This window comes from Alligator mississippiensis, chromosome 3, assembly GCF_030867095.1.
Source record: "Alligator mississippiensis isolate rAllMis1 chromosome 3, rAllMis1, whole genome shotgun sequence".
Lineage (NCBI taxonomy): Eukaryota > Metazoa > Chordata > Crocodylia > Alligatoridae > Alligator > Alligator mississippiensis.
Window position 1 is genome coordinate 291,285,596 of NC_081826.1, and position 27,778 is coordinate 291,313,373.

Here is a 27,778-nt window from a genome sequence, read left to right on the forward strand (position 1 = left end):
AGATACTGTTTTGATCATGGCTCCAGAGTAAGCAGAGTGGCTGGTTAGGGGTCCAAGTTTGGGCTGGTTTCTCTCTAACCGTGGCAGGATGTACAGTTTTCTGGGGAACTAATGTGGTTTATCTGGGAGACACTGGAATTGTTTTATCACTGGGGTCTCCTGAGAAGCACCAAAGGGTTCTGCAACCGGTCCATTGGCATCACTTCATTTAAAGTGAAGGGGAGACAGAACGGGTCCTTGCCATAAAGCAGGTGTCAGTATTACATTGTTCACTGACTCTAGTGGCCATTGGTACTTGTTTTAACTCTACTCCCCGTACCAGTGAACTATTCCTCCTCCCTTCCCCTCTCCCATCCTATATCTAGGCTTGGCAGGGTTCAATTTTTATTTTTTAATAATTTTGACAGATAATATCAATTTTATTTTTAAGCATTTACTTTCATTTTTAGTTATTTTTTTTTCAGGATTGCATGAAATTAGAGGTGTGGGGGGAGAACATTTATTAATGACAGTATACTATTATTATAGTGGAGTTTAACTGCTAGCCACTATAGGACTGCCACCAGCTGAGTGGCAGAGCTGGCATCTGTCCCAGCTCTGCTCACCCCTAGCTCTTTCATCTGCGTTGTCACTTCCTTTTCCTTTGTTCCCAGTCCCCTGGGGTTTCTGGGAGTTGCAGTCTGAACCAGTCAGCACACTTCTGTAGGACTATTCCCCCTATGTTCACACACTCCAACAGCCATCACTTTTTTTTACGTCCCCTTTCTATACATTTTGATTATTAATGATGGAAATATGTTTTGTTGGGCTGTGTGAGGTGGAATCAACATTTATCAATGTTTAATGATAAAAATGAAATCCTGCTCAGCCTACCTATGTCTTGCTGCAGCCTCTAACTGTGACGCTTTGCCTCTGCTTGGCCAGCCCACTTCAGTCCATCCCAAGAGGGGTCTTCTGGGGAATAGGGGTGGAGGGAAGAGGGCCACCCGTTGTACCCATAACTGGGAGCAGAAAAGACCTTGCCTTACTGCTTGACTCCAAAAATTCCTTGCTTATTTGTCACCTAGGTTAGTGCTGAGGCCACTGTGAAAGGATATTGGATATCTAGATTTATTCTCTTGGGCTTTTTTCCCTAGGTGGTGGTTTATTGCCCATTCACTGGTATTGAACAAACCTTCCCCTGTGCGAAATGGCTGGATGAAGATGAAGGAGACGGCCTGGTGGAACGGGAGCTCTACGAAATGGTCTCCCTGCGTCAGAAGAGACTAAAAAGTATGTTCAGGGGATGGAAGAGAACGACAGACTTTTCCTGTCCTCTTTAACCTTGCAGTGTTTTGCATGCTGCTTACTCTGACACAACACAAGCAGATTCTTCTGCAAGGCAGAGACGTCAGTGCAGTGATTAAGGCTCTCGGCTGTAGACTCTAACTTCAGCTTTGAGACAATGAGGTGAACAGGGACTTGGGGAGTTCAGGAAATTCAAGCAATTTGAGGCTTCAGGTCCATTACATCTAGAGCTCTTCCCACTGTACCGTTAAATCCTACCTTGATTGCAGAGTTGAATATCTTTGTAAAACAGAACAAAAAGCCCCAAGAAAATGTAACATCCAGTAAAAGAAGAGGTAGGAAGAATAAAGAATAAACAAACTTTTGGGGAGCTTTTTTTGTTCTTGAATTTACAAAGAAGATTTTTTTTCCTGGTATGTGGGCCAAGAGTAAAGAAAGTATGAGAGTATTTTGCAATCCTGGGTAACTGCAGAATGCATCTCCTTGGGTGCATCTACATGTGCATATTAAGGTGAAACAATAAACTCCTGAGCTTATTGCTCCAGAGTTTATTGCACTGGGCGTGTCTTTCGCAGACGTGCCCGGGACCTCAGCACATTGAGCTGGGTCAGAGCAGCCCTAGCTGGCAGGAGAGCATGCCAGCCCGGGGCTGTTCACCTCTGCTCAGCATGGTGTGGATGGGCTGGTTGGGGCACAAGGGCGCTTCAGCATGGGGTTACCTGGGATGCAGTCCCTGCAATGAAGCACTCTCATGCAGCATCTACACATGTGCTGCTGTGGAGTAAATAACTCTGCAGCAGACTAGTACTGTATTTTCAAATACTATCCTGCTGCAGGGTAGATTAGTTTACTCCAGCCTAATAGGGGTGCACATGTAAATGTGCAATATTTACTACACAACTAATTAGTCTACTGCACAGTAAATGTCTTGCATAGATGGGCCCCTTGAGTGCCAAAGTTAAGCATCAAAGGGAGGAATGCTCACATGGATTTGGTTAAGTAAGTCCAGTGGAGTGTAGGACACTAGCAAGGGCATTGCACTCACCAGCCACTTGCATGTCTAAATCTGTCGGGGGGTTTTTGCAATGTGCAGCAAATTCCTCTACCACATCTGCATCAATAGAGACAGGTCAGCAGAAAGATTTAATTAACTGAATAGATGCTGTGTGAGGGGGTGAAGTGGCTGTTATGGGGATTCCTTGGGGTTAAAAATTCCCTGAGAACACGGGCCCGGACTCGATAGCCCAGGAAGCCTCTTCCAGTCCCCTGCTCCTAATTAGGATGTCTCAGTGGGTTCCTCCTTCTCCATGGAAGGAGCATTTCCTTGTAAGCAAAGTGCGTTTAATAGCACTTGATACCATCACCGCCTCGGGTGTTCGACTTGGTCTGGACTCTAGCTTGCTAAAGCATGTATAATTGCTATCCCTGTTTTATCAACTGTGATTAATATAGGAAGGGGGGACTCCCTTGTTGCTCTCCTGTGGAAGGAGGTCAGAAAATGCTTTTGCTGAGAACTCGGGGACAGTGAAGTGTTCATATTTATGGAACGGTTAAACCTAGAGACAAGAAGGGCCTCTTATATCACCTTCCCTTCTCGTAACTGTGCGAGATTGTTCCCTACTGAACAGTTCATAGAGTTTTGTCCAACCCATTTTTAATTTCCATAGCTAAAAGCCTCTTGCACAGCATTAGGAAGGAGACTCCTTGGGTGGCCACCCAAAGGTTTCTGTCCTAGTGAGCCACCAAGCTCAGTGAAAATGATGGCAAATGCTTGGGTGCATCCTAATCTCCTCTGTTAACCGTAGAGAAGCTCCTGCAGGGCTCTTGGCTTGGTTCCTTCTTTGCTCCCTTTACTACTTTGGCTGCATTCACTCCTATGGTTCTAGTTGCTCTATATATATATGTATAGATCCCTAGTCTAGCTCTCCTCCCTTGCCATATCCCCCTGCCGGCTCTTACCTCCCTTACTGCCCCTTTCATAGGGGGGGACTTTCCATAATTGAGCTTCTTATCTTCCCCCAACCTCTGCTTCCTCCTCTCCTATCTCATCTAGAACCACTGCTATTTTTTATGCCTCACAGGCTCATGGCCTCCACGTAATCTCTGACTTTTTGTCCCCACAGCATACCTGATAAATGTTATTTCTCAGTATAAGCCATAATCTCTCCTTTCCATACTGTCCCAATAGTTAAATCCCTGACTTCTCTCCAGTTTCACTGACACCCATGTCCTTCTTTTGGTCCTTCTAAGATCCCTTCACTGAAGCCACTCACCTCACCAACCAGTGTCTCCTTCTAATATCATATCACTGGCCTCCCATCCCTTTCTCCATTTAAACTTTAGCTCAGATTCAAGACTCTCTATCATCTTACCTCTGCTTGACTTGTCTGCTTGCAGAGCTGGTTGATTTTTTAAAAATTTTAATTAAAAATTGGAAGGGGAGGGAGGAGTTGAAAATATTTAATGAATCCCGCCCCCCCCCAAAACCCCTTTTTGTTTGACCAGCTCTCTCCATTATAATTCTTCCAACTCCCTACTGGGTAGGTCAATGAGAAGTTAATTTATATGCACATCATGGTATTTTCATACGCAGCCTGGGATCTGTAGGTCAAGCTGTGCTCGTTCTGGCTCAGGCATCATCAGAAGGTGGAAGGCTTCTATAATTAGAGCTTCATTAATAATTCTGTTGCCGCCTCCACCAGGAAAGCATCCCATCCCATCTCCCATAGGGGTAGAGTCTGCAGGACCTCTAGAAGAGAGAGCACAAAACCATCACTGAAGTGAACAGCTTCTGCTCACACACAAGGAACAGCCGCTTGGGGGAAGTTGGGTCACTTTTATGACAGCAACTGCCCTTTCATGTGAGCAACCAAGTTGCTGTGTGCATGCAGGGTGGCAAAATAGATGCTGAGACTCGGGAGGGTGGAGTTCATTTTGCATCTCCTTCATGGCTTTTTGGGTACTTTATCTATGATAAAAATTTCCCAAACACCTACTTGAAAGTCTATGGGATTTTGACCGCTAAATCACATGAATGCTGCAAAAATGTAACCTTCACCTCTCACTTTGTCTGTTCCCCAACTATAAAAATGGAGTCAATACTACTTCCCAGCTTTACAGTGGCACTTTGAGGATAAATCCACAAGTACAGGGGATGGATGTATGAATGCAAATATGTATCCAAAACTTTCAACACTATGGCTGCAGAAAGCCATAGTGGTACCTAGGTAGATGGCATAGTTCACATAACAATATTTCTCATCTAGAAGACAGTGAGTTACATTTTTCCATTATAATTTAAAGGGGCATGTGTATGGTATCTCCCTCTCCATGTCCCATACCTCACATTCAGAACAGGCATGTCATTCCCCGTAGCATCGTATAGCTATGTCTATGAAGGTCACAGTATATATGCATTATGTATATGCCTAAGAGGACAAAAGACTCCAGCTTTCCTCCACATAAATATCCAGCCTCCTCCTGGGCTAGTGAAGTTAAAAGAATGGGGTTTTTTTTGTTTATTTGCTGCTTTGTTCAAAACCATTTTGTTTGTCCTCCGTAGAAAACCCCTGGTCTCTTTGGATCTGGACAAGTGACATTAAGAATGCGGGGACAGATGCCACCGTCTTTCTCCAGGTTTATGGGGACAAGGGGAAGTCAGATACAATTAAACTGGACAGCAAATCAGATGACTTTGAATGTGGACGGACTGACAAATTTGTGGTAGGAGCTTTGTGGGTGTGGTGGAAGGGCTTGGCTGTGGTTAATCTGGGGGCTACTATCACTCCTATGCAGAGGGGAACAGCATCTTTTAAAGGTGTAAACAGACACGGTAAATGAAGCAGATTGCCCGTGCCAGGATTTGTCCCAGCACAGCTGATCCACTTGACTGGGTGGAATACATGCCATGGTCCCACATTGGGCAGGGCCCTGATCCTGTGGGACAACACACAGCATGTTCTTTTTGTGCAGATGCACGCCTCGGAGATTCCCTGGGCATCTCTCCAAGGGGTACCCCAGCTTTCCCTACTTAGAAACATGCTTCCCCAGGGTGCACCTGGAAGGGGGAACCATGGCTTTCTCCACTCAGAGACATGCCCTAGGGAATCTCTAAGGCTCATCTCTGGAAGTGGGGAAAGTTGGGCAGGTGCTTCTGGGGCGTGATGGACCCAGTTTTGCTTGGGAATTTCCAGGGCATGCAGACTGCCTACACTCTTGTGCCATAAAGCAAGCAGATGTCTACTGCAATAAAGCAGCAGAAACTATTACCACCCTTGTCACAGCCACAAACATAGGGCATTCATGGATGTCTGTTTGCTGGGCCTTTGAGCGTATATTAACTATCTTTGTAGCAATAGGGTGTGGGCCACGGTGGTCCCCCTGCTTTCCCTATGGGAGGTTAAGGTGTTATGTCTTGTGTTGTGTTAGAATTAATGGTAGTTTTACTAAGAGTTTGTAAAGGATATGTAAAGGATGATTGAGTAGGGGTGATCTGGCCTCAGGCAGGGGGCTGGACTAGACCTCTGGAGGTCTGTTCCAGCCTGGCTTCTCTATGATTCACATCCTCAGCTGGCAAAAATAGACCCAGTGAAGACACAAAGGGCCCAGCCTGATTCTCAAAATAAAGCTTAAGTAGGGCTTAGGGCAGATTAAGTGATGATGCCTTGAAGGCATGGCGGCTGGCTGTTCTGTTCCTATTTTGCTGGTAGACTGGCTTGCAGTCTCAGCTGTAGAGCAGCACGGCCCTGCTCATCTCAGTGAGAGCTGTTGCAACCAATTCAGCCAGATGAGGACCTGAACCAGTGCACCTGGGCAAGCCAAGGACAAGCCTAATGCTTCTGAGAGTGCTGGTGAGAAGAGTGAATGAGCAATGAAAACAGCTCTTGCTTGTAGATTTTGGTCTTGTTTGAAGCCTTTCACCTTGCATTTTGGTGGTTGTACAGCACCTGTAGTTTAAAAGGTACTAGGGTCATAGGTGAGAGAACTTTCTCACAAAGGCAAATACTGTCGTAGGACACCCAGGTTGTAATTAGGAGTGCAAGTCAGCAGGCTCCAGCTTGATCACAGTGGGCCACAAGAGCACCTTCTTCCTGATCATATTCACTGTGGTTTTGATCAAGTAATGTTATAGCCTGTGTTGAGGAGGCGGGCAGCAAGAGTGCCAGCACTTTTAAGATATATTCCTCCTGTACCTGTCGCTGAGATGTTCTGAGACTCCCACGCCTCTTAGTACTTAGGACAGGTACAGACATTATAAACACTTTTACCCATATAAGCAATCGGAAGCTGGTCTATACCCCTACCAGAACAGAAGTTCAGCACACAAGACTGAGTTATAACCAGAACAGAAGTTCAGCGCACAGACTGGCATAAAAGTGGCAGAACCCAGTCTAAGATTTGCCCCATCCCTGCAACCAAAGGGCAAATATGTGTCCTGTTGGCTACCAATCTAAACTATACCTCTTACAGAAAACTGCATAACCTAGCTTGATTCTGCCTCAGGCTTCTTGAATGTCTCTACCTAGCCTTATAGTCTCTGAATTTGGGTTAGATCCTCCTATTGGCTACCTGTCGGGAACGATTAGGATTTTCGGATTTAGAGATGCTAAGTTATCAGGCTGCTCATGTTCAGTAAACTGCTAAGTATCAGATTGGGGAAATATATCTAGCTACATCTGTGGATGCATTATCTGAACTGCATTATCCTTTATTTGCCAGCAATATTCAGAGTTGGAGAGTTCTAATAAAGTTGTCTGTGTGCTTACTTCCTTAGCAAAATGAATCCTTTGAGAACAGGGACTGGCAAAAGCAACTCTTAGGCCCCTGGATCTCCTGGGAAAAGGGAGGCATCAATATATTATTGTCTTGGAAAGAAGAGTGTTGCCATACCCCAAGCAGTGCTTGGGTCTTGATTGCTCATCGGTGCTTGGGTTCAGTGTATTAGTCCTCTTAGGAGAAATAGCAGCAATGTATTTATTTCTCCAGTGCCCCAGTGTGTTTTAGCTCTTTAGAAGAAGGTAGGAGGCATGGTATCCATGTGCATCAGACTTTCTGCAGTGTGGAGATTGTTACCTTTCTGATAGGACGAATTCTGAACACCTGTTCTTTCTGCTTCTCAGCCTTCATAGAAATTTTGGGTCACGGGTGGTTTGAGGAGCCGTGTGCATGAATTGCTGAGTTGCCATAACGTGCCATGTCGGGTATGTTTGCTTTTCTTTATGTAGATTGAGCTCCCTGACCTGGGCCCAATTTATAAGGTTCGGATATGGCATGAGAAGAAGACTCCCTTCTCTGGCTGGCATCTACACAAGGTGAGAAGGCAAGCTTTCAGGCACAACCTTCCTTCCACTTCCAGTTGCAAATGACTGCTGTCCCCAAGCAGGTCATAATACGAACTGCTTAGAGTATTAATGGGTTAGCAGTAGTCTGGTAATAGAAGTCAGCAGTGCGATCTCCATTTACAGACTGCTCAGGGTGAGAGAGTCTCCATTGCAGGTGGATGCATATCCCTTAGCACAACACAGCACAGCTACACTGGGGTCACTGCAGGCATTTGTCCTACCCTGAAGAAGATAGAGGTAGCCCATGGCAGAGTTAGTGGACAAGCTATTGATCCACTGCTTGATCCTCTCACATGAAGCAGAGGTGCAGGCTTTGTTGTAGGTACCAGGAGAATGATACCCCTGCTCTTCCCTGGCTTTTCTTTGCTTCTCAGCAAGTCCTCCAGTGTGGAGCCCAGACACTTGCATTGTTCATTTGCAAGAAAACTTACCCTTTCAAACCATCCCTCCCTGAATCAAAAGTGGTTATTGAGGTGCTGTGCTCAGGCCTTGACTGTGCATCAAAAGTGGAGGGGGGTTGCACAGAAAAGTTCCCCTTGTTGTCCATTAAGGAAGCAGCTAGGCCATTGACTGTCCCTGCATTGAGCCCTCTCCAGTTTGTGCTCTACCAGGAGGATGATTTCCCTGACACCAGGACTCTGAACTAAGGGAAGAGCATGCTGTGTGTGCTGGGGCGGGTGTCACAATCCCAAGGCCTCCCTACTGGCAGAAAGCCGATGTTACCCCCAGCAGTTAAAGCTCTTGGATTTTGCTTGCCATCAGACCACTCCGAGGTACATAAACTGCTCCAACCTCTACCTGAGCCTATTTAGCATATAATGAACTTTTCCAACCATGAGATCTTACACCACCTTTCAGCTGTCCTGTGAAATACAAATTTTCATTTCCACCTGTGAGAATTTTACTGTCTTTGCACCCTCCTATGCCTGGGGAAGGGCGCGTGCGCGCAGAAGTTTGCAAGTAAAGAATTTTTTTTGCAACTATCTAGTTGGTCTAATAAAAGAGATCACCTCCCCAAGACCTCTGATTACTTTACGTTTCATATAGAGTTATTACTTCACTCTGAAGTAAGTAGTCCAGCCTCCACTGCAGGACACTGGGATTTGAGGATTGAGCTGAGTCCTCTGCTGTTTTTTGAATGTGGATGTTGGATAGCAATGGGCAGGCAGGGGACCCTGATTACCCCTTGTAGCTCTTAATGTGGTGGGTAAGCCATGGAAGAATGGTGATGGCCAGAAGCCAGCAGTCTTTGCGTGCGGCAGTAGGTGGCAGTGCCCTACAGCCTAGACTTGATGTGGAAGGGGTACCTTTCTCCATCCCCTCTTCCACAGACACGTATATCCCCTTTACCTGCTGCATTCCTTTAGGTTTTTTTCCTGGGGCTTTCAGACACAAGTCTTTTAAGTAGCAGGATTAGCAAACACCTCCCCTGCCTATTCAGGCTGCATCATAAAGGGAAAAAAAAATCCTAACAAGGGGATGAAGTTGGAGTGTAGCGCAGTTTAGAAAGGCAACTTGCTGGAAGCCCTGTCCCTAGAGTCACGTACCTCTTGATGGAGAGGCTGCGCTGCACTCCACATCACTGAGCCATCTGGGAGAGAGACGTCTCTTGACTCGTCTCTTATTTCTCTCATTCAGCCAGTGCCACTGCTGCTCATTGGTTAGCCAGCAGGAAGATATTCATTCAGGGAAGTATCAAGCTCGTTCCCCCATGACTTCAACACTGATTACAAAGCAGTCGACCTTTACTAGCTATGAAGACTTGGAGCTTCATCCTCCCAACGGAGTAAAGCAGCCTGGTGTCGCTGCATCTTCAGACCTGCTTTGGAAGGCTTGGAAGTCTGTCTTTGTGCTTCAGAAAATACTCCGTGGTGCTTTCTCCATTATGAAGACCTGCTCTTTACAGTTTTCTTTCAGGTCTTCATAATGGAGAGAGCATTACTTTCTTAATGTGACGTGGCAAGTGCTGTCCTTTTTGACTCTGAAGATACTGTAGAGCCACATGCAAGCTCCAGTTGAGCTATTGAGCAGTAAAGCATTAGTTGTACACACTCCTGAGCAACCATCTCTGCTTGTTCATACTCCATTCGCCTTTGTTGGCTGTTGCTTTCCCTCTTGAAGGGAAGGGAGCATTGTCCTGCAGATCTCCAGCTCCTGCTTTGACAGTCGGAAGGGCCCCATTGTACCCTCCACTGCCTGCTGCAGGGCAGACAGGAATGTATTGTCCTTGTACTGACAAAAAGCAAGGCCAGTGTGAGACAGGGAGTGTGATTCTGTGGTCCCGTGGTTATGACATCCCTTGGCAAGAGAGGGGCGTGGGTTTTGATCTCTGCTACCAAGACTTTTGTGTAAAAATCAGGAAGTCATTGGTTAAAAAAACACCCACAAAATAAGCCCAGTAATGAGGACTGCAACCCTGGACTTCCCAGCGGCCAGCTTCAACAGGAGGGATGCTCCCCTCCAGCCCCCAGCCTAAGGTATCACTTGGTAATTAGGTATCCAGGTTGTAGCTGTATTGATCTAAAAAGGAATCAGAACTCGTGGTAGAGGTGATATCTTTTATTAGACCAACTAGATTTTTGCAAAAAAACATTTTTTTAATTGCAAGCTTTCAGCCGTAAGTACCCTTCTTCAGGCATCAGAGAAAAGATTGTAAAAGTCCTCCTGGGTAGAAACGGAAGTTCATATTCCAGAGGAGAGTTGAAGGTGGTAAAATCGCCTGTTTGGAGCAGTTCATTTTCTGTGCAGATTAGACTTGGAGAAAAGTTGGAATAGTCTGCTTATCTGGAAGTTGTTAGGTGGCAACCAGGATGTAGTCGTATTTCCTTCTGGTCATGGTGTTTCATATTTCACAGAGGAGTAAAAAGGTGGAATGCTGTTTTGGGCAGACTATTCCAACTTTTCTCTGAGCCTAATCTAATATTTAATGAACTGTTTCAAACAGGAGACTTCTCTGATGCCTGAAGAAGCAGGGTGCTTGTGCCTGAAAGCTTGCAATTGAAGATGTTTGGGGTTTTTTTTGCAAAAATCTAGTTGGTCTAATAGAAGAAATCTCCTCTACCATGAGTTCTAATCCCTACTTGGTAATTAGGGCAACCTTCTGGGAAGCAGGAGATGTGGATCCAAAACCTCCTCAAGCTGAGCTGAGCCTGGAGCCCCAGGACTCCCTAAATGATTTGGTCCAAAGTGGACAGCCCCGCTGCAGCTGTTCGGGAGTGAATAGGTGTTGTCAGTGCTCCTGCCAGGTACTGGCACCTCACTTTTGAACCACCTGGATACCACAAGTGCCTTTCTCACCGCTGTGGGTCTGACACCTCTGTCCCGAAGAGGAAGAGGTCAAACCTACCCTTGTATGTAGCCTTTGCAGCTGAGTGATGGGGGGATCTGGGGGATCTGGATTGCTGTTGCAAGGCCCGTAAGTCTCCCCATACGCAGTACAGACAGCTTCAGCATCTTAAGCTGTCAGATAGGGGCAGGGCGGCTACATTTTAGGTGTTGCGATTCCTAAAATGAGGAGGTGCCTTAGAGGTCAATTAGGATCTTATTCCCTGCATCTTTTTTGTCTAGGGCTGTAATCTTTTCAGGCCATGCATAGCCCTTCAGACACAGCGTTTTGCCTGGCTCAATAACAGAAACATCATGGGCACATACTTCATTAATGATAAATAGCTATGAAAACAAAATTTTCCCAATTTTCCCCAAATCCCCCCCTCCTCCCTCCTGTTTGGGGAGCAGGGGGGGATGGGGTGATTGGCCAAACAGCTTTGCCTGGGAAGCGGGAATGGGAAGGTTGGAGAAGGAAAAGGATGAAAAGGAGTCTGATTGACAGACATTAATCTCCTTTATTCTGGATGATCTTCAGACAGCAGCGTGATAAATGCAATGTAAGAATAGGGTTTCTAATGTTTAACATGTATTCTTTCATTGTTATGACCTACCCTTCCTTCCCAGGCAAAGTGTATCAGAAACTAGGGGTGTTTTTTTTGTCTTTACATCTGTGAACTCATGTGGTGTTTCGGTTTAATTAAGGTGACTCTGCTGAAAACGCTGACAAAAGAGAAATATACATTCAAATGCGACCGCTGGCTAGATATAAATGAAGACGACAATGAGATCGTGAGGGAGCTCCCTGCAGAGGGACCGCTGGTGACTGAAGTCATGCCATGTAAGAATGAAGAACTCTTTCTGACGGCTTGCTTAGTGACTGAATAGAAATAAGTCTTCTTTGTCTAAGAGACACACAGATAGACCTGGGCAATTCAATTAGTTGCTTTTTCTGGCTCCGGTTCTACAGTATTTTGTGTGTGCATCATTAACTGCATAACACATTAGAAATGCTAGGCTTGGTTTTGAGCAGACTTATCTTTAGCTGGAGATGGGAAAGATGAGGCCAGAGCCTTGCGGTTCCTAAAATACCTTTTTCTACTCATGCTTTTCCCGGTGCATCTTAACATGCAAAGCACAAGGCTGGAATAAACAGACACGCGTGTGCGTGCATGCACATCCACACACACACGCACGCACAACGTATGCCTACTGGAAATGGGCTCTAAAACATAATCATGATTTTTCAGTTTCATGGTTTAAGGTTTATAATTGTGTGTATATGGGCAAAAACGCTACACAACACAGTGGGCACCTTCCCCAGTGCATGCAACAATTCATATAAGTGGTTACCATCTAGCTTTAGTGAAGGAGCCTGAAAGGACTGCTTCTATTCACAAAGGATTGCTGCCTCCTGCTTTTAGTAGCAAAGCATTCAATACCCTCTCTCCCAGGGATGTGAGAAGATTTACTTGCACATGCAGGGACACTTTCCTGGGGAGTGGATTAGCCTGGACCTGCCTGCTGGGGAGGCTTCTGCCCCTTTCTCTGCGGTATCTTGTGCTGCCTGCTGGCAGAGATGCGGTCCTGTGCTCAACAGACCATGACTCTGTTATGGAAATTCCCATGAACTCCATGATCTGTATGCAGCCGAGTTGCTCCTCTGATGATGAGGAATAATTGTAATTGCAAATGTTATTAAAATGTAAATAAACTTTTTAAAAATATATTTTTAATCAACGAAGAAGAGGTCGCTCATGTTTGAAAATGCAGGCATTTTCCTCTGAGGGAGCAACTTGTACTGGGCACCAGCAAGTCGTGATAAACCCGAGGAAGGCGTTTTGCTTCCGCTGTTCACCCAAGTGCCAAGATGGACAGTGGCTCTCAATGTTTTTAGACTTAGGGCACCTGTTGAATAATGCCAGCTCTTAGGTTTCACTCATTGTTTGACTTTGGAAAATGAATAGAGCAATTCTTCTGTTGCAAAGAGCTCAGAAGGATCACAGCAGGTTAACAGTATGGCTTCCTATTTGAAATCTCTGGGTTTATCTTGTGATGCATGTTTACACACTTTGCACTGGCAACATTGTGCGGCATCCCACCTCACCCTGGTTGAGAATCCCTGATCTAACAGGCTGCATGTAGGTGTCTAAGGATTTCTGATTCAGGCACTGCCCTAGGGAAGGGGCTGTGGGTTAGCTGCACCAACCCCCAGACAGCCCCCGGAGTCATATTTCATTCCCTGTGTCCTCCTTGATCCTGGGAGGCAGCAGTGTATTGTTGGGTTTTGGCAGCCAGCAGACATATCTCTAAAGGCCCTGCTTTAATCCTATTCCTGGGAAAAATCCTACAGTCTTTGTGTATGGAAGGTCAGACTAGAAATGATCATTGCAGTCCTTTCTGGTCTTTGTGTCCATGAATCTATGAATAAGCAGTGAATCATTACCTGATTTAGCTACTTAGGCCTGTGTATTACAGGCATAGGAAATAGCCCACTTATTATTTGCAAGTTCTCTACCTTTTCCCATCTGCCTAAGGGAATAGGTGGCATGGTGGTGGCCCTCTCTGGATCCAAGGCTGTGGTAGCTTCTGTTAGGGTTTATGAGGAGTAAATATACTGCTCGTTCCCTTGCAGATGCACCTACTCTAAGTCACAGTTTGTCACTAATTGGGCACTTAGTTGCATAAGTGCCCATTGATTGACTTCATCTGCATTAACATTATTTGGGAGACCTTGGCCAAATCACTTATCCCCTCTGCCTTATCTTTTCCTTTTTGTGACACCAAGCTGAGGTCATTTTTACCTCAATGGGGCACAGAGGCTTAATTCATTCATACATATAAAACACTTAAGAGATCATCGGGTGCAAGATACTGCAGGAGTGTCTCTTATGATTGCTACTACTTCTCATGTAGCACATGTGAGGATTATGGGCATTAGCTGGGCTTTATTAATGTGAGGTATTTATAACATATGTGTATAGATATGTGGTGTATGTGCAGACCCCTGTGGGCTGGGTGAATACCAGGGATTCAGGTTTTCCGTTTCCCATGGAAAACCAGAAAGAAAACATGGATTTTCCCTTTTAACCAAGAAAAATGTGGATTTTTCATTTTAAGAGAGAAACACATGGATTTTCCACTTTTGCAAAGAGCGCTTTGCAGGTGGGCAGAGCTCCAGCCTGCGAGGGGCTGGGGGGAGCAGGAGGAGGGTGGTCAGGCAGGCGGTGCCATGTGCATGTGCGCGCTCACACATGCACATGGCTGCCAGGCAGCCTGGAGAGCATCTCCTGCAGGTCAGTCTGGAGGGGGAGAGGAGGGTTGAGGCCCCCATAGGGAGGGAGGGAGTGAGCTGGGCAGGGCTGGGGCTGTGGCTGCTGCCCAGCTCAGGTGGTGCATGGGGCTTAGGGCTTGCAACTGTGTGTGGCCACAGGGCCCAGGCAGGGAGTGGGACAGCGCTGTAGGAGGCTTGTCTGGGGGTTGGGGAGGGCTGGCTCCCTGCTGCTGTGTGCACTCCCATGGTGCGGGGGGGGGGGGGGCATGTACCCCCCAGATCTGTGTGGAGCAGGGGCAGGTGCAGGCTGCCTGCTGCAGGCTTGGGCTTCCCATTTTGCTGCCCTCCCACCCTCCGGGGCATCCACAGCCCTGGCATAGCAAGACAGAGCAAGGTGGAGAAACTCCTTGCTGCCACTGGGAGCTCTGTGCCACGCTGGCAAGATACCCCATGCCCTCCCAGCAGCAGTGGGGGTGGCAGTGCAGAGTTGTGCCCCTTGCTGCTGCTGGGCGGTCAGGGGGCACCTCACCGTGGCGGCATTGAGCTTCCCCACCCAGCCCCACTATGCCCTGCTGCACCAGGTCCTGCTTGCTGGGTTGTGGAGGCCCTATGGGGAGGGCAACAGGGCAGGAAGCCTGAGTCCAAAGCAGGCAGCCTGCCCCCACTCCCCCATACAGGATCTGCTCCTGCCATGCCACCCATGGGGGAGGGGGAGCCGGGCTCTATGCTGTGCTCCATCATAGCAGCTGCTGCCTCCAACAGGCAACAGCTGGGGCTTGGGTGCTGCTGTGGGGGGCAGGGGATGGCAGAGCCGGGTCCCTGGCTTCATAGCTCTGGTAGCTGGGGGCCCCCTCCAGCAGGGCTGGGAGGTCTGGGGGCTGTGGGTGGGGATTGAGGGGCACCAGCAGGGCTGGGGGTTTGTGGCTTAGGAGTGAGGGGTCTGGAATAGCGTCCTGATGAGCAAAGGGGGCCGGGGGAGCTCTGATTTTCCATAATAAAAAACCCAAAGTCAACTACAGGCAGTCCTTGGACTTACAATACAATTGGTTCCTGAAAACCGCATCTTGAGTCGAAACATTGTCATTCGGAAACGATTTTTCCATAAGCAACAATGTTATAAATGTGGGATTAGTTCCTGAACCAAGGCCTGATCCCCTATTATTACCAAAAATACCCCAGAATTTTGTACTCATTCAATTATAGATGAGGAATATGGGTACATTAATGTATTTATATTGTAAATGGCAATTATATTGATTTGGAAGGACTTCTTTGAGGTGACTTTGCTGGACTTTTTGGAGGACAATTGGCTGGAGTCTTCTAAGGAGTCTCTGCTGCTGGTTTTTCTGGAGTCTTGTCTGCTTTCTTAAAGAAAGTGTCCAAGGAAGTTTGGACAGATGTTCTCCAGGGAGATGGGTGATGCAGCCAACTTGTTTGCTGGCGTGGCGTCGCATTGGATCAAGTGTCAAGTAAAGTCAAAACTGACCTCAGAAAGTTGAAACAGGGTGTCAATTTATAAACCTTGTAAACGCGAAATGTTGTAACATTGAAACATTGTAAGTTGAGGACTGTCTGTACCAAAATTTATAGGTCCTTAGAATTTATTTTATTATAGTGATCGAGGCACTTGTAGGCTTCCAACCTGCTTTAAAATTGTAAATATATCAATAAAACATTGAAGTCAAGTGATACCTATGTATATAGTGGCATTTCATTTTAATCATGGATTTGGAGGCTTTAATCAGAAAATTTGTGATTTTTAAGCAGAAAAAACCAGGATCCCCTGGCAATTACTGTGTTGCTAGCAAAAGAGGTAAATTGAACATTATTATCTTTTAATTAAATACAGACCAATAGCTGTAGACCCCTTGATGGCCTGGGCTCAGCCAGGCAATGGAGGAGACCATTCTTTTAAGGCTTACTTCTCCTAATATGAAATCTTTGTGTGTGCCTGGTGTTCAGACCAAAGGAGTGGGCAGATTCCACCTTAACGCTCGAGAGGCTTTCAGGTGGGACTTCTCCAACAAAGAGCTCAACAGCCATTTAAAAACATGTCTTTGAGGAGAAATGGGAAGAAGGTTGTAGTTTGGTCTTGAGAAGAACAGGAAGCAGAGGATGCCAACACCAAGTCCTGCCCTTGTATTTGCATGAGGCAAATGCTACGTTTAAGTTAGACTGTGTAAATGAAAGAGTAGGGATTTGAAGCTGGGATTCCCAGGTTAATTGTCTAACCCAGTGCTTCTCACCCCTGTTTAGATTCAGGGCACCCTTCTGTAACCTTGAGAGCCACTTCCCTAACTCTGGGACATGCTTCCTCTCTAAAGTGGTATAACGCAAGACTGTAAGTGGGAGATTGAAAGCCCCCTGCATAACCCGATGCTGCAGATTTATAATATCTAGTACAGGCGTTCAGGATCCTCATCTTCTAGGAACTTAACTTGAAGAGTCCATTTTATTTTTTTAACTCTTCCTCTGCTGCTCCTGTTTTCATGGAGGAATACATATGACTTTAGTTTGACGAGCTGTCCTCAGACACTGCATGTTCACCCAGGCCCCTGCTTCTAGGGTCTATGGCAGGGCACAGGTTGTATAGGTTGGTGCTGATGATGCACCCTAGAATCAGGATGAACCCTGGGAGTCCAAACCAAGAGAGGTGCTGGGTGCATGTGGAAAAAGGGCTTAGGGGATAGCACTCAAAACTCTGGCTCACCCCTGAAGTAACAGGGCTAAGTATGGCTTGGGTTTTCAGCAAGGGGCAGAACCATGGGATAGACTGTGTCTTTGAGAGAGTCCAAGGTACATCTATGCCCATGGGCAGGTCTAGGAATTTGAAAAGCGGGGTGCAGGAGATGCCACCAGTGCTGCAGAAGTGGATGAAGCCCTCGACCCCGGCAGGCAGACTCCATGTGGCAGCAGCTGCCAAGGACTTTTCTGAGTCCCTGTAGCAGGTTCGACTCCTTCCCCCCTCAGCTCTGGGCACCCACTTCCCTTCCCTCCTATTCCCCACCTTCTCCTCTGCAGCAGAGTTTTTTCTCCTGGCTCAGAAGGGGGAACCTGCCCACTGATGCCATTGTCCCTGGCTGACCTGGGAGTAAGGGAAGTCCCAGGGCTGCTCCTGCCCCACTCATGCTAGGGCTTCTGTGAGTGGCAGCATGAAGTACTGGGTTTTCAGGGCCAGTGGCAGCAGTAGGTGGGTCCCCCCTTCCAGGACCTGCTTGCTGCAGAGATCCACAGTTCCAACTGGGAGCAGATGCTGGAGGGGACCATCCAGCACTACTGCCATTGCTGTCCCAGCCCAGCACCCTGCAGAGCCGCTCCCTTCATTTGGAGCCCTTGGGCCAGTGGGGGAAGCATAGTGGAAAGGAGGGGAGCCGGGACCCTGCTGCTGCTGCAGCCACAATGCCCAGCCCAGCCAGTGGGAGACACCCCAGGGGGCTGTGGCAGAAAGGCACAGGAAGGGGGAACCTGCTTGTTGCTGCTGCTGTCCCCAGCTGAGCCTAACACCCCATGCAGTCAATCACTGCAGCCCTCAGCTGGAGCAGGGCAGGAGCAGTCCTGAGGCTTGCCCTGCCCCTGGGTCAGCTGGGGACAGAAGGTCTGGCAGGCAGACCTTTCCTTACCTGCTCCCTGTTTGGTTCCCCCAGGTGTCCCATGCCAGCCACAGGAGACCCACACACCTAGAGTGGGAATAGGAAATTTTGGCCTGTGACTGGCACTGTGGACAGGGAGTGCAACTGTGTCAGTACACTCCCCCCGCCCCTGCACCCCCCTCACTGCCCTGGATCTGTGCCTGTCCGCATCTTGGCAGCAAAATGTTAGGTTTCACTGGGAGCGTCTACATGTGCGTATTAGTGTGAAGCAATAAACTATGGAGCTTATTGCTCTGGGTGTGCTCTTTGAACATTGCTCCCCCCAAATCCATGCGTTGCAGAGGGGCTGGCTGGGGCATGAGGGTGCTTCAGCACAGGGCTAGCTGGCAGGCAGCCCCGGTACACGTGTGCTGCTGCTAAGTCAAAAACTCTGCAGTACGGTAGTACTTGCATTTACAAGTACTACCCCACTGCAGAGTGAATTAGTTTACTCCCGCCTAATAGAGGCTTATGTATAGACGTGCAATGTCTCATTGTAGACACTCCCACCATTGGGGCAATAAGTCCCATTCACTGGCTTTTGCTCTGCATGTGTCAGCCCTGGTAATGTGGTGGGGACAAATGCTTGGGATAGGTGACCTCAGGGGTCACTTTATCCAACCCCCTCAGATATGCAGGATGGCGTATTCCAAAAACCATCCCAAACATATATCTTATGGCCTATTTGTAGGCCATTCCTGTGACTGGGTGACTGATTTGCAAAGAACAGGAAAAACATGCTACTAAGGAAACCTCACGCTCACCTCTATCTTTCTAAAAGGTATAGACTTGTGCATTTGGTGCATTCAACATCTCCAAGCCCTGAGGCTCTTTTTGTGAGTTTGCAAGCATATTTCCCACCTGAATTCTTTGGGAACTACAGGTTTCCCATTCCAGCAAAAGTGATTGAAGAGTTGGTCTGCAGTTTTTAACCAAAAGGACGAACAGTTGCGTGTGCTTGCTTCGATGCACAATGTTTCTTTCCCTTTGCAGGTCTTTCTGTTATTTGTGCTTTTGGGGTTTGCCGTTTTTAAAAACTGATAACCTGACTGGTGACATTAGAAATGTAAATGTCCATACATAAGCAAAATTACCTGCAGGAAGGTTGGGCTGTGAAGTTGAACACTTTCCAACTAATCGCAAATCTATGGGAAAGGCGCTAAACTTTAGGGACAATGAATTATATTGAAATTGCTTCATAATTTGTGTCTTCGCAGTGATAAAATACCGAGTGACCGTCTGCACTGGAACGTTAAGTGGGAGTGGGACAGATGCCAATGTCTATGTCTGCCTCATTGGGGACCAAGGAGACACAGGGGACCGTTTCCTCCAGAACAGCATTAACACCACGAATAAATTTGAGAAGGGCAATGTAAGTTGGCACAACTGTCTCTTCAACTTGACTGAATGGGTCGATTGTTCTGTGTGATGGTTTGCTGCTTCTTGAAGCACTGTCAGCTCCATGGGACATGGGGTTCACGGGAGTTGTTCCCAGGACGGTTTAAAATATCTTTGATGGTATCTTGAGGTACATATTACACTGAGAGGTGAGAGCCATGACAGCTGTGAAAGTTTCAGCTGCATCCCAGTGCACAATTAGGATGCCTTGAGGGAATGGGGCTAAAAGAAAATGGTGAGCGTGGCAGAAGCATCTTGAGTGGTTTTAAGTCAAGGGAGGGCTAAGTGAGGAAAAGGAGGAGGAGAAAGAGATGCACTTTGTTTGGCAATAGATGGGGGGGCTTTCATAGCATGCTTCAAGAAAGAGATGCCCATTAGGTCTCTGGCTAATGACTCTTGGGAAGGTGGTTTCTTGGAGAGGAGGAGCTCTAGGAAACTCCTCAGTCTGCTAAGAAGGAGAGGGAGAGCGCCCCATGACACCTGGCAGTAGCCTTAACTTGGGGAAGGGGGCTACTTGGGGCACCAGCCCTGGGTGCTGATTTGGAGGGGGCATCATAATGGCAACCCCCAGTGAGCCAGTGCCACCACCACAGCCCATGTTGGGGGAGCTTGCACTAAAGGAGAAGTAGTGCATGCCACCACTGGCTCCACAGACCGTGCAAGAAGGTAAGCATTTCCTCCCCTCGCCCCCTACCTCCACCTTGCAACACCCTGGGCATCAACATTTAAAGTTACACCTCTGAAAGCTGGTAGCTGGGCAGGAGAGGGCAGACCAGCCCAGCCTGCTGCAGATGAAAATGAGAACCAGGTCCTTCATGTGTTTAGCTTGCATTTTCCCTCTGTCCCACAAAGTTTCACACAGTTTTCACATCATCTTCATTCACACTGTTCTTTCCAGACAATGGTACAGGGTAGGTCCGTGGGCCTGCTTTGGTGCATGGAGCTACATCTCCTGGCCCCGGGGCTTCCCACAGGTCTGGATATTTGGCGGCATGATGAATGGTGGCATCATTAATTGCGGTGGCTCTGGGAGCAATTAATGCTGTGAAAGTGTGTCCTGTGACTGCTTCCCTACCTCGAAATTTCCAGACCGGTGGGGAGATAACATGGCTCCATGGGCCGCAGATCAGATCTTGGTCACCCCTGGTTTAAACTGTTAGCACCTGGGACAGGATCAGACCCCGGGGTGGCCACGATGTGCCCTGGCAGCCACTTGGCTCCTGCCCCAATCCGGTTCCTTGGGTAACCTCCCATCCCTTGGGTTCTCATTCCCTTAATTGTCAGCCAACCTCTTAAAGTGACATTAGTCTCCAGGTTTCTCTGCCCATTCCAGCTGCTTCAATCCCCATGCCCCTCTCACATATTTCTCTCCCAGTCCCCTGCGGGATGCTGTCTGTCTGCTCTCCCCCACTTCTCTAGCCTGCTTTGGCATGGCCTGGGGGCACTGATCGAGTCCTCCTCCCCTCCCCTGTGTCAAAGTAACAGGGTTCAGGTCCCCTGTTACAAACCCAATTAGGCATCCTATAGAGAATTATTTGCAAAGCTGGTCACAGGATCACTCAGATCCCCATTTAGTGTCATTATAGATATGAAAGTTTTCTAAGTGGAAAGAAGATGAGAATTAAAAAAAAACAATTTCCAAAACTGGCCCCTTACATTGCACTTGTGAAATCTGCTTCAGCACATGGGACCTGATCCTGCATTCCCAGGACTTCCAAGCTCCCACTGATATTCCTGGGACTGTCCAGTGCCCTGAAGTCAAGTTTTTCTTGCGTCCATCGAACCTGTGTTCCTGGACATAAGGCGGCATTTTCACACAGCAAAGCAAGCAGTCCTTGCAAACTGTGTGTTTGTTCACTTGTGCCATTTATTTTTTTGCACTGCAGAGGTTTGTAAGCAGAATATGTTCACAAAATAATTTTGCAAACACTCTTTACAGGCTCAGTTCAGAAAAGTAGACCCAAAATATAAAGGGAAGCTTTAAAAATAAATGTGACGGGCTGTTCCAAGGGGTGCAGAATGTGTCAAATTTTTAAATTCAAGGAAAACTGCCTTTTTGAGATCAAACAGCAAGCTGAATCTTTTTTTTTTTTTTTTTTTACTATTAGTCTTGAAGTATGTTTTTGTGATGTTCCAGGAAAAAAAAAAGATGCTTGGTTCATGTCAGACAGAAAAATATGTTAAACAGATGATCACTAGGTTTTTCTTTCTTTTTTTTTCCTGCTAAAAATGAGCTATACAGTAATTTGCATGGAATAAACAAGGAAAAATAGCAAAACTAAACTGGGAAATCAAATCATGCTGTAGGTGATTAATAACAGCCAGATGATGTAAACTAAAATGGAAACCATTAATGCATAATTGTTCTTTTGGCAGGAGGAACTGAAAGCTGGTGAGTGAAACAGAAAGATATAGAGAGCTTGATTCTAGCAAAACTTAGAGCTTTCCTATTCCAAAAATGAACACCAGTTTAATTAAATCTATTTAATCCATTAATCAGTTATAAGTGCATTGAACTGAACCAGTGCAAATCTCTGACCTAGACCCCTTTTCTGCTTTTGCTTAAACGGGAAGCTTGTTGCTGCAGCTAAAACTAGGTAAAGCAAGAGTTAAGCCTATTTAAGTGCTTCTGTTTGAGGGGTCTGCCCTGGTGTATCTCCGTGATTTCACTGGAGTTATCTGTGGATTGGAGGCTTGATGAGTAGGAATAAGGCCCAGTGTTGAACCATGACTTCATTTGGTTTTCATAGAATTATAATTTTCATTGAAAATTAGGGCTAAAAAGGACCTCAGGAGGTCACCTAGTCCAGCGCCTCGCTCAAAGCAGGACCAGCCCCAACTAAATCGTTCCAACCAGGGCTTTGTTAAGTCAGTCCTTAAAAATCTCCAAGGACAGACTTCCATGTTTTGGCCCAACCCTGTTGGGGCTTGAACAGTGGAGAGAGATTGATGGCTAGATCCTGCTGCTCTGTTGGATCTCACCCAAGCACTCCAATTCTGCTTTAATAGCTGAACATTTAGACATACATTTTGGTTGCCTTTTTTCTTTGAAAGGTTATGTTGTTTGTTGTTATTATTTTAAATAAGTGCTGGAAGCAATGGTCGATACGTTAATCATGACTGAATGACTTGTCACCCTATCAGCCTGTCAGTGGGCTTACTTCCGTAAGGAGGTACGTCCCTGTGCTTCCTGGTGACAGTGGAGAACTGCTCTCTTATCCCCCATTTCCCCCTACCTGAGAAGGCATTAAAAGCAAGGATTATTGGTAATGGTATTGGGCACATAGTAAGCCACAAAGGTGTGTGTATCTCTACTTTAGGTGCACATCCAACCCTGGTTATCATGGGAGCACCTCGGGACCTTTTAATGGTTTTAACCTCTTAGCATCTCACTGTGGTAGAGGTGGATGAACCCTGTTCTACATCTCAGTAACTGATGGGGAAGGCTCAGATCAATAAAAGTATCAATCAATGAGCCAGGTACCTAAATACCTTTGTGAATCTGGCCCTAAGAAACTGGCCTGAAGCCACTATGGGAGTTAGTGACAGAGCAGGGATTTGAACCTGGGATTCCCAGGTTCATTCCTTGACTTAGTGGACTGCTCAGCCTTTTTTGATTCAGGACACCCTTCCATAACGTTGAGATGTGCTGCCCTAACTCCTCCACAAACTTCCTCTCCGCTGTGGTATAACACAAGACTGTAGGTGAGAGATTTAAGGCCCCCTTCATAACCCAACAATGCAGATTTGTAACACCTAGCACAAGTGTTTGGGCTTCTCATCCCCTGGGAAATTCACTTGAATGGAGTGGGAGCATCTTTTGTGGGGTCTCTTGCTTCTCCCTGAGAATGGCTTGATTGCAATAATACACGTTGGATCTGTGTTGGCGTTTATGGCAGCGGTTTTGCCTCACTTGTTTCTTTTTTCTCTCCACCAAAGGCTGATGAGTTCTACCTTGAAGCTGTGAATCTGAAGCAGGTGAGGAGGGTCAGGATAGGGCATGATGGCAAAGGAGGAAGCAGTGGCTGGTACCTTGCCAAAGTGATAGTGAGGGAAGAAGGACAGCCAGAAAGTGATGCTGTGGAATTTCCCTGTAACAGGTACTGACAACGATGCTCTCGAATCAAGCATTGGCTTAGATAGTCCTTGTCAGCCTCGGAGGAACCGAATTATTGTTCCAGGGCTTGAGTTGTCTGAGAGCATCTGAACTCTTTTATCTTAGCCTGAGTGCAAAATGCTAAGGATTTCCCTGAGACAAAATACAACCTGCTAGTGTTGCTGCAGTCGCTTGCTGCAGCAGCACACTCATCGTTACTGCCGCCTCCTGGTTTTGTGGCATATGGGGGGCACTGTTCCACTCTCATATGCACATCCCATCTTCCCAGGAGCTATGGGATGCAATTCTGTGTTTGAGAGTACGCAGAGCCGATACGCTGCCATCATGCACCCTTCATGAGAATGAAGGGGGAAGCACATCGCCTCTAAATGGTGTCGGGTCCATAGGAGAAAAGAGTGTAACTCTGCCCTGTGGGCAAGTTACAGATGTATTCTTCTCTTTACCCAATCAAGTGGCCAAAAAGAGCATGGAGGAAGCTAGAGCTGTGCTCTTTTACACACTACACACCTCTTTACCCAGTATCTGTCTCAACATTGTGGAGAGAACAAATTAGCCATGCCTAGGCAAAACCACAGGAGACACAGCTTTCACAAAGAATCCCGGTTCCTTAAAATCCCATTTTTCTTTAATGTCTTTCTCGGTGAATTCCAGTAAATAACACTAAGGCCCTGGGGGTTTTTTTTAAAGATGTCTTTTCCTATAGGACATGTGGAGTGTTAAATGGAAATGTGATTAATTGTTGAATTACCAACATAAGTTGAACCCTTGGGTTTTATTTTGGTGTTGCATCTCATAGAAATCTGGAACGACTCCACAGAGGTCAGCGGAGTTAGCTTAGTGTAAGATGCCGTGGGCACGTCTCCACGTGCATTAATGCGCTGTGGGTACTGCGCATTCATTTTAGTATCTGTAATAACAGGTAGTAACTGAGTGTGCGGTAACCAGCACTACTGTGCAGTAGCACCGGCGCATGCTTTTTTAGTGACGCAAATGCTCTGTAGACTGACTCTGCAGCACGTTAGTACAATAGCCTGGCTTTTGCCGTGATGCGCTAGTGTGCAGTCGAATTGATCTACTGCACATTTAGCATCTCGTGTAGACGCGTCCTGTTCATTCAGAGTCAGGCCCGCTGAATTCCAAGGTCACATCGCCGAGCAGGAGCGCAGCCAGTGCGCTAAGGACTCAGAGCTGAACACGAGATGCAATGTTACGTTCACGGTGAAAACCAAGCCAGGTGCCACATTATCAGTACCTCCTCTTCACAAAATAAACCCACTCTTGTATTACATTGTCACCCTTTGACACTCATTTAGCAACTGTACATTTTGCCTAGTCGAAACACGGTGCAGTAACCAGACAGGCAATATCCTGGACATCAGGTTTCCATGTAATAATGGTTCTTCTGAGCCTCTTCAGAGACTCTCATATTTCTAAACTCATTAGGCACCTCGCTGTCATTAAAGTCTGCTTCTGAATCACCTTCTGGCTAGACACATTTAACAATGGCCTTAGCTCACCTTGTGGGAAAGGTCCCATTCTGGGATGATTGTACTTGTCACGCTGTTCAGATGTGAAATAAAAGGACATTTCATTGACCATTAAAAACAGCAGCCACAAACAAGAAGCTGGAAATCGGGTGGGGGGGGAAATCCACCTGCCCTACTCAGACATCCCATCCACATGTTCAGTCTGCATGCTATGAGTCCCTGGACTCTGCTCTGCTTGCATTTCCCGCAGTCTCTTGCCCATCTGAGACCGTTGTCACCGAACAAGTGCCTTGTTTTGCTGTCCTTGTGCCACCATTATCCAGTCCTTTCAGATGGAAAAAGTTCCCATGACAGATAGTGGAACTCTGCTCCCTGCCACCGTCTCTGGTACCTGCGCTGTCTGCAGGATCACGAGGACGTGGACCCCAATGTGGAGCGCAATCAGCACTTGTTGTCATGGAAGTTGAAGATATCAGAAGGCAAAGGTGCTTACCCACTGCATCCTCCATGTGAACGAGTCAGCTCCTCCCAGACCCGCAGCGTTTGGATGTTTCCTCTCCAGTCCTGCTGGCCAGGGATGCTTTGTATTTCTTGGCTAGTTTGGCCATCACTCAGAGGGGGTCCACTCCTACCACAGCAATGCAAACAAGATTAGGAGGAGCAGTCCCTCCCTTGGTGAGAGATTAGGAGACTCCAAATGAGACAGGCCAGAGGAAGCCTCCATTTCCGCCTTGGCCAGTCTGTTGCCGGCTGGTGGATATGCTGATGTACAATCTCCCATCACTTCAGTAGGCAGCCAGCTTCTGCTGCTCTGTCCAACATGCTGATGGAGTCCAAGAAAATCATTTTCTTGCTGCCGTGCCTTATTATCTGGCCAGTGACATGCTGTCACTCAGCTGCGACTACTCCACCGCAGCCAGAGGACAAGCTACCTTTTTCCAACGGAAACAGATCTTCCCAGGGACAGATGATTTTAGACAAATCTGCTTACATAGAACAGGATGCACTGACATACAGGGAAATAATTACACTCCGGGGTGCAAGGATCGCAGCTCAAACAATCTCTGACAGCACCCGGCTGCCAACATGGATTTCGCTTGCATGTATCTCAGTGATTTCTGTCCTTTTTATTTATACATATGTAAACATGTAGCTAAGATTTTTTTTATTTAACAGGGTTGGTTTTTTTTTTTTTAAATAAGCATTTATACAGCACCAGAGGGACATCTACTAATTAATAGTCACAACAGCCTTATGAGGAGAATTATCCCTGTTTTACAAGGGAGCAAAATGAGGAACAGAGATGTTAAGTGGATTAACAGCGAGTTTGTGGCAGAGCCAGGAAGAGAAGCCAGGAGTAATGACTCCCAGTCCTGTGCTTGAAACTATTAAAATAGTCACTGTGAAGAGGATGTAATAGCTTATAGCTGCTCGCAGTCAATGTTTTTAAAATGGTCACTTGAACCACACTTCCAGGGAGGAAGTGTAATTAATGTACCTGAGCGTTCATTATGGAGTAGTGGTTTGTTTTGTGGATACGCTCAAAACGTAATGGTTCCTGCGGACTATCTGACATTAGAAGCATTTATTTTATTTTTTTCAAAATGAACCACTGTCATCCAGTCCTGCGATTGCTACCATCTATGCCTAATAAAAACCTAATGCAGTGTAAGTGAGGCCAGTATGCAGCTGACTGGTGATAAAAGTTAAAGCGTAAAGGGTTGGAGAGGATGAGAGCTGCCTTTCTGAAAAAAATGGATGACCAGATTTTTTGGAGCTTCAAAATGTAGTTCTTTAGAGGTCATACAGTATTGCTGTATATCTGATACAGTGTGTGCAACTCAGCTTTCTTAGTGCATTAGAAATCATAGACTCATAGAAAATGAGGGGTGGAAGGGAGCTCAGGAGGTCACATCTAGTCCAACCCCCTGCTCCAAGCAGGACCAGCCCCAACTAGATCGTCCCAGCCAAAGCATTGTCTAGCGGGGTTTTGAAAACCTCCCAGGATGGAGAGAGTCCACATCATTTCTGGGTAACTTGTTCCAGTGCCTTACTACCAAGAGGCATGTGGCTAGCATTGAGAGGGTCCAGAGGAGGGCCACTCGCATGGTCAGGGGGCAGCGGGGCAGGCGCTACGAAGATAGACTAAAGGGCCTGAATCTATTTAGCCTCTACAAGAGAGGACTGAGAGGGGATTTGGTGGCCACCTATAAACTCACTAAAGGGGACCAGCAGAAGATAGGTGAGGCTCTGCTCCCCCGGGCACCACCTAGGGTAACAAGGAATAACAGCCACAAATTAATTGAGAGTAGGTTCAGGCTTGATATCAGGAGACATTACTTTACAGTTAGGGCTGCCAGGCTCTGGAACGGGCTCCCAAGGGAGGTGGTGCTCTCCCCTATCTTGGGGGTCTTCAAGAGGAGGTTGGATAGATGTCTGGCTGGGGTATTATGATCCCAGCACTAGTTCCTGCCCAGGGCAGGGGGTCGGACTTGATCTGTTCAGGTCCCTTCCGACCCTACCAACTATGAAACTACCCTCCTAGTGAGAAAATTCTTCCTAACATCCAATCTCAACCTCCCTTGCTGCAACTTGAGCCCATTGCTCCTTGTTCTGTCATCTGCCCCCACTGAGAACGGCTCAGTTCCATCCTCTCTGTACCACCCTTCAGGTAGTTGGAGGCTGCTATTAAATCCCCTCTCAGTCTTCTCTTCTCTAAACTAAATAAGCCCAGTTCCCTCAGCCTCTTCTCATAAGTCATGTCCCCCAACCCAAACCATTTTTGTTGCCCTCCACTGAACTCTCTCCAATTTGTCCACATCCTTTCTGTAGTGGGGCACAAAACTGGACACAGTACTCCAGATGTGGCCTCACCAGTGCTGAGTAGAGGGGAATAATCACTTCCCTTGGCCTACTGGCAA

At 46.9% G+C, this 27,778-nt stretch overlaps 1 protein-coding gene across 1 annotated transcript in view; it reads left to right on the forward strand.

Moving 5' to 3' along the window:
• The window catches only part of LOXHD1 (lipoxygenase homology PLAT domains 1), a 218,785-nt gene that overhangs the window by 76,558 nt on the left and 114,449 nt on the right, over positions 1-27,778 (forward strand). Inside the window, exons 9-14 of the mRNA XM_019496142.2 lie at positions 1,137-1,272; positions 4,850-5,010; positions 7,512-7,598; positions 11,658-11,793; positions 19,073-19,227; positions 23,193-23,353. Coding sequence (XP_019351687.2) covers positions 1,137-1,272; positions 4,850-5,010; positions 7,512-7,598; positions 11,658-11,793; positions 19,073-19,227; positions 23,193-23,353 — 836 coding nt within the window. The remainder of the gene's footprint in view (positions 1-1,136; positions 1,273-4,849; positions 5,011-7,511; positions 7,599-11,657; positions 11,794-19,072; positions 19,228-23,192; positions 23,354-27,778) is intronic.